At 38.1% G+C, this 10,253-nt stretch overlaps 1 protein-coding gene and 1 pseudogene across 2 annotated transcripts in view; both read right to left on the reverse strand.

Annotated features, from left to right (window-relative positions):
- The window catches only part of LOC107739244 (calpain-1 catalytic subunit-like), a 16,079-nt pseudogene extending 11,729 nt beyond the window's left edge, over positions 1–4,350 (reverse strand).
- A 4,796-nt stretch (positions 4,351–9,146) lies between these two features.
- The window catches only part of LOC107739218 (calpain-1 catalytic subunit-like), a 10,032-nt gene continuing 8,925 nt past the window's right edge, over positions 9,147–10,253 (reverse strand). For both annotated transcript variants that reach the window (XM_016551242.1, XM_016551243.1), the window contains exons 21-22: positions 9,901–9,953; positions 9,147–9,800 (exon numbers count right to left, since the gene is read on the reverse strand). In XM_016551242.1, coding sequence (XP_016406728.1) covers positions 9,774–9,800; positions 9,901–9,953 — 80 coding nt within the window. In that variant the 3' untranslated portion in view covers positions 9,147–9,773. The remainder of the gene's footprint in view (positions 9,801–9,900; positions 9,954–10,253) is intronic.

Genomic DNA, 10,253 nt, shown 5'->3' on the forward strand with positions numbered 1-10,253 from the left:
CAGACGGCCTCCTTGGCCGGAACAGAACAGGCAGAGAGTTCACAGACGGCCTCCTTGGCCGGAACAGAACAGGACGAAAGTTCACAGACGGCCTCCTTGGCCGGAACAGAGCAGGACGAGAGTTCACAAGTGAATACCACTGACACCTCTGGAGGTTCTGCTGCAGATGCCGCCACCTCTGGAGGTTCTACAGTAGTAACATCAGGACAGGGGTAGAGTTCATTAACATCCTCCTTAACAGGACAGGTAAAGCATTCATCTACGGTTCCTTCGACCGTGACATGACAGGCTGAAAGTGTATTGTTGGGCGCCACCACCATGCCAGGAGCTGAAGCGAGCGCCGCCGCCTCGGGAGGTTCTGCAGCATCAGCCGCCACCTCTGGAAACATTATAGTAGGCGCCGCTATTTCAAGAGTCTCAGTGGTGGTGTATGCAGCCCATACACTCCATAAAGCCTAGACAAAACTCTGAAATGGCTCTGTAACGTCGCTATCACACGATGAGCGATAAGCGCTAAACAATACTCGGCAGTGAATGGTTGTTTGAGACCGATTCTTATAGTGGGAGTAATGGGTAGCAGCTGTGTGTGATAAGTTTCAGGTGAGTTTGTGTTTAGCGCAATGGAGCATGGGAAATGTAGTCCAGGGTGATGTGTAATAGTCTGTGTGGTGTGAGAGTCAATATAATGGGAGGGCGACCTCTGGTGGCAAGTGGATGGAAGTTCATGGACAGTGACACAAATAAATAAACGGTCTTTGGATTTCCCCTTTCTTTAAAACGATCGTAGTTTGTGGTTCATTATTAGCCTATTAATTAAAACACATCAGCCATAAAATAGTACAATGGCAAATTCGCATAGGCCTATGTTAAACATCTAACTTTTATTAATAAAATGAATACGACGGATATAGTCTACTTGTGTTGTAACCCAAATAAATAGCCTAAGGTATTTTCCCTCTTTTAAAACAAATACTTAGTTTGTGGTTCATTGTTTTATTTATTTATTTATTTAGTTAGGCTACATTTAATGAAAACAGCAACAATAAAGACAAACTCGCTTATATTAAACGAAGAAATGAAACTTTTTTTAACAAAAGGTGCTCTTTTGGATCATAGTGTCTCGCATCACTCTCGTCACGTGACCAAACCCCCCACTGTATTTTCAACAGTTTCAATATGAAAAATAACTTTTATATTGATTGTTTACTTTTATTTCTGTCATCTCAGTTTCCTTTCGGTGGACTTTCGTAGAGCGCCGCGCCACACAAATAGCCTATGAACCAAACTCAGCAGCATAGTAATATTCTCCCATGTACCTCTAGAGTTAAAATATGTTGTTGTAACTTGCGTTACTGAGATTGTAACCAGTAATAATATTACCCAAATTTTATTAGTAATGCGTTATGTTACTACGTAACAGCAAAACATAAAATACTACTGTAATATTATTACTTTTGTAATGCCTTACTCCCAACTAGGGATATGCCGGTATAACATTTTCATGTTGCGATTAATTGCTAATGCTTTTATCACGGTATGCGGTATTATCACGATATTGAAATTTCTTGCATATCACCCTGTAGCCCAAGACTGGTTACCCACTGAAGCTAAGCAGGGCTGAGCCTGGTCAGTACCTGAATGGGAGGCCTCCTGGGAAAACTAGGATGCTGCTGGAAGAGGTGTTAGTGAGGCCAGCAGGGGGTCTGTGTGGGTCCTAACGCCACAGTATAATGACAGGGACACTATACTGTCAACAAGCACCATCCTTCGGATGAGACGTTAAACCGAGGTCCTGACTCTCTGTGGTCATTAAAAATCCCAGGATGAAAAAAATATATATAACAGTGTATTTTTGGTAATTTTAGAGAATGACATTGATCGCTATTTTCCGGCATTCACCACGCCTATCAAGTAAGAGTACTGTTTGCGGTGGAAACACAAGCTGGATTAGGATTTACCGTACTGAACTGTACTGACCCGTACCGCTCGGTGGAAACGAGCCATAAGATTTACAGCAGTCCAAACCTGCTTCTAGAGGGCCACTGTTCTGCAGAGTTTTGCTCCAACCATAATTAAGCACACCTAAACCAGCTAATCAAAGTCTTCAGACTCACTAGAAACATCTAGGCAAGTGTGTTGGAGCTGGTTGCAGCTAAACTCTGCAGAACATTGGGTTGGACACCCCTGGTCTATAACAACAAAATTGATGTTATCCAGACATACCTACATTCCCTTGGGCATAGTCAAACCTGGACACTGTCTTTACAATAAATTCAGCCAAATTTGAATATAGTACCTGAAAGAAATTAAGTAATACAGCTTCAGTATTGGTCAACTGATCCATTCTGTGAAAGGGATATTTTGACTGATGGTGTTTTTAATAATGGCATTATCTTTTTAATCTTTCTGAATATGACCAGAATCTGCTATATCTGTGACTAGAGGTCAATTTTATTAATGTCTTTTTAATTATTTCAAGCATTTAGCTTGTCACAGTCAGCTGACTTTAAAAAAGACTCTTTTAACTTTCAACAAAAGTGTATATTTTACACTCCTTTTACATTTTGTGCAATATTGTCAGAACACACATGCAGTTGCAAAACGCAGGTCTGCCTACATACTGTTGGTCTTATCCACTCCACCCTGGCCATATCATCTGGCTCCAGCAGCCCTTCGCCAATAGAACTGGGATCTGGTGGGAAAATCTCATCAACAAATCTCTGTCTTGTCTTGAGATAGTAGTCTTGTAAAAAGTTGTAGTCCTGATCCATGAACTTCAGAGGATTTGTTTCAAAGCCCATTCCACCCTTCATGTTGTGGTCATTTGCGACTTTTAAGCACATGCCATGTGGAACCGATGGAGGAGGCATTTTGAAATCTGTCTGGATTATTTTTTTTTTTTTTAATGAGGGAAATCAAGCGTAGCGTTAGTTCTGGCAGGTCAAGTTAGTCAAGCTCGCATCAGCTGACTCTCAGCTGATCCCCATCTACCTATAGGAATACGACACCTATCTAAGCATTCATATATAAGGTCCCTCAGTATTATCAGCAGTTTTCGCATTGCTCAATAGCTAATTACCCTCCTCCCTCCCCAGCTCCTCCTCTGTCAGTCAGGATTCCTGACAGAAATACAATAACAATACAAATATATTAAAATGCTTTGATAAAAGTTACCTCTGTCACATTCATGTCCAGCAAATTTACCACATGACATTCCCTGCCGCCAGAAATCCCAGACCCAAACTGTTTATCTTCATTTTAAAATCATTTAAGAGGTGTTTATACCCTCACAGCTCAATGCATCTGTGCATCTCACAGTTCTAGATGACTGTCCCTGTGTGGCATGTCTACATGTCTTGCTGTTCTGGTCTTTGGATATAGTTGTCCATATTTTCTATTAGACCTAAACAAATTCTATCCTGTTATAGATTTTCCTGAGTTACACTTATATTTACATTATACTTGAAACATTTATCCAAAGCAACTTACACTGTATCATAGCATAAATTGCATCTATTGTTAGTGCCATGCTCTACTGTTTATGCTTCATAGTAAATTCTTAGAGAACAACATCTAAAGTACTGTAAATATACACTAGCACACAAGTAATTCACTTTGCATATATTACAGCCTATTGAAAATTAAATGTAATTAAATTCATACAAGTATTGATACAATTTGATCGGTTTTCATTAGTATAAAGTGTGTTTTCACCCAACTAGTTTGTATCTACAATAAGAATATAGTTTATCCATTTCTATTTATATGTTTGTTAACAAAGAATTGTTTGGCAGAAGATCATCTGGGTCTTTGTCATCCTGAGAAACTGAAATCCTTCACATTTGCCACAGAAAAAAAATGTTGGCCAACATGTTTCACAGCATGCAAATGATTATTTTTGTCTTACTTGCAAATAAAGACAATTTGTGTTTCAAGAATGGAAGTCTTATGGGGGAGTAAGTGAGGAAACAATTTTCTTTCTTTCTTTCTTTCTTTTTTTTTTAACTAGCCTTTTTATATAATAGCATCTCTGGTCCTGGAATCTGACTGGTCGAGCAATGTTCAAGAGTGAACTTTTGTATAACTCCACCTGTCTGATTCGGGTCATGACTCTCAGTTCTTAGAAGCACTTTGGTAAATCCTGAGTACATATATCTCTATATCATTGGTTTAAGCCAACAGTATTTGTCAATGAAGCATTGAATCCAGGATTATGAGAGGTCTTACCCCATGATAAGAAGCACAGCCCATGAGGGTTTGTGAATTGGCTCCATGATCCATAATGTCCCACAGATAAGCAGGAGCTTCATTCAACACAAACTGCATGTGCACCCCACCAATGAAGTCCATCAGGGCCTCAGACATGAATCCGCCATCTAGGTCTGCATAAGATCCGCACACCCTGTAATGTCAGAACAATTTTATGGTGCTGTGTAAATGCTACAATGTCACAGACATTCTGTAATGTAGTGAATATGATGTAATGAGCACTGTCAATGTTTATAGATGTTACAGTGTTCCTTCTCACAACAACATACAAATCTATTAAGAGGGACAGATCAAAGTTAAGATCATGCATATGTTTCACACATCAATATTCTAGAGACAAGAAACAATAAGTACATTAATTCCGTCTTTATGTCACAGCATCTGCTGGCACCTACTTTGCATAAGCTTTCTCCAGTAAGGCAGGCCAAAACTCATTAGTTGTTTTCAAACCCACAAAAATGAGCTTGTCATCAATTGTTGGAAGCAGATCATCAATGACAACATCAATCCATTTCCCAAATCGCCAGAACTGTAAGATCGTCACAGTCTCTACCTGGATCAGACCTCCATCCCGGACTCAATTTCCCATAACCCCTGCCTAGGAACTAATCTCAGACTCCTCCCATTTCCTATCAGGAGGACTATTTAAGTCAGACACTTTCACACACACATGGCTGAGTTTTTCCTGTGCTTTCCTAGTTCCTTGTTTTCTTGCCTTGCCTTAGTGTTTTTGACCCTTGACTGGTTCCTTGATTCTGATTGTTTGCTGCCTACCCTGATCGTTGCCTGTTTTGTGGATTACTCTTTTGCATGTGCCTTGGATGTAACTGTTTTGCGGTATTTTGTCCCTGCCTGTTTTGACCACGCTCTTTAGAATAAAGCCTTGCATTTGGATCCTCCAACTCCGTTGTCGCCTCCCTACATTACAAAGACAAATTACACACAGAGACAAATATATAGGAAAAAGGGTAAGGGTTAAAAAGAGTTTAATCAAATTAATTTACAGATTCATAAACATTCTGATATCAAATAGGTATTAAACCCTGAAGTGAAACATGCGTACATAATTGTTGCTGAATGTCTGACCAGCTGGAATGACTTGGATTATGATACTGTATCTTTCGTCATAAATTATGTCTCTTCATCTTTTGAGGTTAAAAGACGAGGAGACATGGTTATTTTGATTTATGTGTAATGCTACTTAGAAACTGAGATAATGACCGCTTATAGAGCCCATTTCGTACTGTATTCAAATAAACCCAGATTTACCCAGTTTGGACCCTTGTTTGTAATCAAGCCTGGACATTCCATCAATAGTGAAGAATGGTTTACCAGGTGACACTAGTTCCTGTTCAGACAGAATCATCAAAGTCCTGGCCCAGGAAATGGAAGCGTCAGTGCAAATTTTGTCAGGAAGACTCCAATGACACGTCATTCATTCATACTAACAGGTCTGGCCAATCACTGCTTGACACCTGGAGTATATAAGCACTGAACTCTGTTTCATTTTCGCAGTTGATGTCGCCGACGTTGTTTGGCAGAAGATCATCTGGGTCTTTGTCATCCTGAGAAACTGAAATCCTTCACATTTGCCACAGAAAAAAAATGTTGGCCAACATGTTTCACAGCATGCAAATGATTATTTTTGTCTTACTTGCAAATAAAGACAATTTGTGTTTCAAGAATGGAAGTCTTATGGGGGAGTAAGTGAGGAAACAATTTTCTTTCTTTCTTTCTTTCTTTTTTTTTTAACTAGCCTTTTTATATAATAGCATCTCTGGTCCTGGAATCTGACTGGTCGAGCAATGTTCAAGAGTGAACTTTTGTATAACTCCACCTGTCTGATTCGGGTCATGACTCTCAGTTCTTAGAAGCACTTTGGTAAATCCTGAGTACATATATCTCTATATCATTGGTTTAAGCCAACAGTATTTGTCAATGAAGCATTGAATCCAGGATTATGAGAGGTCTTACCCCATGATAAGAAGCACAGCCCATGAGGGTTTGTGAATTGGCTCCATGATCCATAATGTCCCACAGATAAGCAGGAGCTTCATTCAACACAAACTGCATGTGCACCCCACCAATGAAGTCCATCAGGGCCTCAGACATGAATCCGCCATCTAGGTCTGCATAAGATCCGCACACCCTGTAATGTCAGAACAATTTTATGGTGCTGTGTAAATGCTACAATGTCACAGACATTCTGTAATGTAGTGAATATGATGTAATGAGCACTGTCAATGTTTATAGATGTTACAGTGTTCCTTCTCACAACAACATACAAATCTATTAAGAGGGACAGATCAAAGTTAAGATCATGCATATGTTTCACACATCAATATTCTAGAGACAAGAAACAATAAGTACATTAATTCCGTCTTTATGTCACAGCATCTGCTGGCACCTACTTTGCATAAGCTTTCTCCAGTAAGGCAGGCCAAAACTCATTAGTTGTTTTCAAACCCACAAAAATGAGCTTGTCATCAATTGTTGGAAGCAGATCATCAATGACAACATCAATCCATTTCCCAAATCGCCAGAACTGTAAGATCGTCACAGTCTCTACCTGGATCAGACCTCCATCCCGGACTCAATTTCCCATAACCCCTGCCTAGGAACTAATCTCAGACTCCTCCCATTTCCTATCAGGAGGACTATTTAAGTCAGACACTTTCACACACACATGGCTGAGTTTTTCCTGTGCTTTCCTAGTTCCTTGTTTTCTTGCCTTGCCTTAGTGTTTTTGACCCTTGACTGGTTCCTTGATTCTGATTGTTTGCTGCCTACCCTGATCGTTGCCTGTTTTGTGGATTACTCTTTTGCATGTGCCTTGGATGTAACTGTTTTGCGGTATTTTGTCCCTGCCTGTTTTGACCACGCTCTTTAGAATAAAGCCTTGCATTTGGATCCTCCAACTCCGTTGTCGCCTCCCTACATTACAAAGACAAATTACACACAGAGACAAATATATAGGAAAAAGGGTAAGGGTTAAAAAGAGTTTAATCAAATTAATTTACAGATTCATAAACATTCTGATATCAAATAGGTATTAAACCCTGAAGTGAAACATGCGTACATAATTGTTGCTGAATGTCTGACCAGCTGGAATGACTTGGATTATGATACTGTATCTTTCGTCATAAATTATGTCTCTTCATCTTTTGAGGTTAAAAGACGAGGAGACATGGTTATTTTGATTTATGTGTAATGCTACTTAGAAACTGAGATAATGACCGCTTATAGAGCCCATTTCGTACTGTATTCAAATAAACCCAGATTTACCCAGTTTGGACCCTTGTTTGTAATCAAGCCTGGACATTCCATCAATAGTGAAGAATGGTTTACCAGGTGACACTAGTTCCTGTTCAGACAGAATCATCAAAGTCCTGGCCCAGGAAATGGAAGCGTCAGTGCAAATTTTGTCAGGAAGACTCCAATGACACGTCATTCATTCATACTAACAGGTCTGGCCAATCACTGCTTGACACCTGGAGTATATAAGCACTGAACTCTGTTTCCATTTCCCAGTTGATGTCGCCGACGTTCCCCTCCATCCTCCCCACCACCACCAACAGGTTGGCCCTGTCCATCCATAGGGGGTAGGCTCCGCCCCTGCCTTCATCTTCAGGCAGGATCAGCCAAATCTGCATCCCCAGGATTTGGACAAAGGACGGGGCCTATGCCAAAGAATCTTTCTATACAACTATTCACTAATTATTGTAACTCACTCACCAACATCCGTTAACACTTTACGGAATAAATACCATGTAAACGTTTACCTTCCCTCTGAGTCTTTCTGATAGAACTTAACAGGATTGGTAGGACAACCCTCATCACAATATATGAAAAAAAAGGTCTCACATTTTATATTTAAAAAGTTTGTTATTTACCTGAATTGAGCTGTGACTGTCTACTTTCATATTATCCTGTCTCTGTTACTGAGTGTTATAATACTCAAGTATCAGTACAATAAAGCAAAAGTTAAAACTAAAAAAAGTTACAACTGTTTTAAAGCTTATCTAGTGTTCTTCTATTAATCATGTTTCAACAAAAATAAATATTTAATGCATAATTCATTTTTGAAAATGGATTAGTTAAAATTAATTAATTAATTAAAAGGATAAAAGGAAGATATACATCACACCTGCAAGAATCTGGTTGGTCAGAAAGTTACAGTAAAAGACAATTTTTTCCTCCGTGTCTGGTTGTGTGCTGGACACAAGTGGAATACTATTTTATTTTCTTTTTGCATTCATCCCACCCCTTACTTTGTGTAGAGATTATTTTTCCTGCAATTCAGGCGACTTCATAAGGTAAAGCATGTCAGTGTGTAAAGAATATTCAAATGCCTCACACCTACAGTATGTGATGTCATGGTCCAGAATTACAACATTCCAAACTCGATCTCCTTGAAAGACTGACTAAAGTAGATAATAGTCTAACATTTGCCTTTCACTTATACAAACATCCCACACAAAACACTTAACAAAACAGCAAGATTCACAATCTACGGTTGTTTAAATCTGCACATTTTGAGATTTAAAAAATATTTTATGACTTTGTCAGGACTAACGAAATGAAATGTTCTCGAGCAAAGGTAAATGTAACTGCACATTAAGGAACAGCACAACTGTTGAAATAACCACATTATTTGCATATTTACTTTTGCGTTGAAAATATTACTAATTAAAAAAGTCATGCTTACACTAAATATACACTAAAGCACTAAATTTACAAGCTAAAGACAAAGTAATTAAATCCATATAGCTATTTATACAATTAGAACAATTTTCATTCAAGTGTTTTTAAAATCAATAGTTTATATCTAAAACTAGAGTTCAGTATACATTAGAATTGTTCAAAAGACAGCTGAATATTTTCTCTTGTGTGGATGTTATCAATGTGGCTGATATCAGACAAACAATGGACACAAACTGACACCAAAACACATTTCCTGGCATGTCAATCATGTTTCAAAGTTCTGCAGGAGCCGAAGCATCTGTCATTTAGATGAAAATGACTGCAAATAGATAGATCTTTCCATGTATTGTAGACCTACATGTGGCCTAAAGTCCCCTTATACGATGTTGTGTTGAGAAATAGTCTTACTTCACAAGCACAATAACATCAAAACTAGTATTAAAATAATTTGCTTTACACCAACAGTGACTCTAAGTGTGTACAATGAGAAATATATACATCACATGCATAACTTTTCAAACAGTCAAAATAGACAGATTTTTGGGAATTACTACAAACAGTTTGATCATATAAAATGGGTATATCAAATGAATTTTAAGAAAAAGAGAAAAGCATTTTAATAGAGGGATAAAAGGGCAAAGAAGAAATGGTATAACCATCACAATTTGCTAAAAATAAAGAAAAGAAATAAATGTTTAGATTGCCTAAATCGCTGATTGTTTTTGATCACCAAACTGATATTTTCTTTTCACATCGCTTCTTGCGTTTGTTGGCAATCCTCCTGGCAAGCAGACATTCCCTCATGAGTACATGGTGAGTCCTATCCACTAAAACACAGATACACACAAACAGGTTGTAAATATATGAACTATAAGCACGTGTATGTGTTTGGAAATATGAAAAAAAAAATGTTTACACAAGGATTACCTCACTCTCATCAAGAGTTATCTTTCCATTTTCACACAGTCTCTGGAATATTCCTGATGAAAAGAATAAAGACTGTTCATATGTAATAAATCCAAAACATAATACCCAGGAGTATGTAGCTCAGGAGCATGAAAGTATGGAACAAAAACTTTCTATATATATATATATATATATATATATATACACATATATACTACTGCTCAAAAGTTTGGAAAGTTTGGGAAGCCTTTTATGTAAAAATACAGTAAAAACAGTAATCTTGTGAAATATTATTACAGTTTAAAATAGGGTTTCCATTTTAAATTATTTTAAAATGTAATTTATTTCTGTGATCAAAGCTGAATTTTCAGCAT

Source organism: Sinocyclocheilus rhinocerous, unplaced genomic scaffold (genome assembly GCF_001515625.1).
Source record: "Sinocyclocheilus rhinocerous isolate Xijiao unplaced genomic scaffold, SAMN03320098_v1.1 scaffold495, whole genome shotgun sequence".
Taxonomy (NCBI): domain Eukaryota; kingdom Metazoa; phylum Chordata; class Actinopteri; order Cypriniformes; family Cyprinidae; genus Sinocyclocheilus; species Sinocyclocheilus rhinocerous.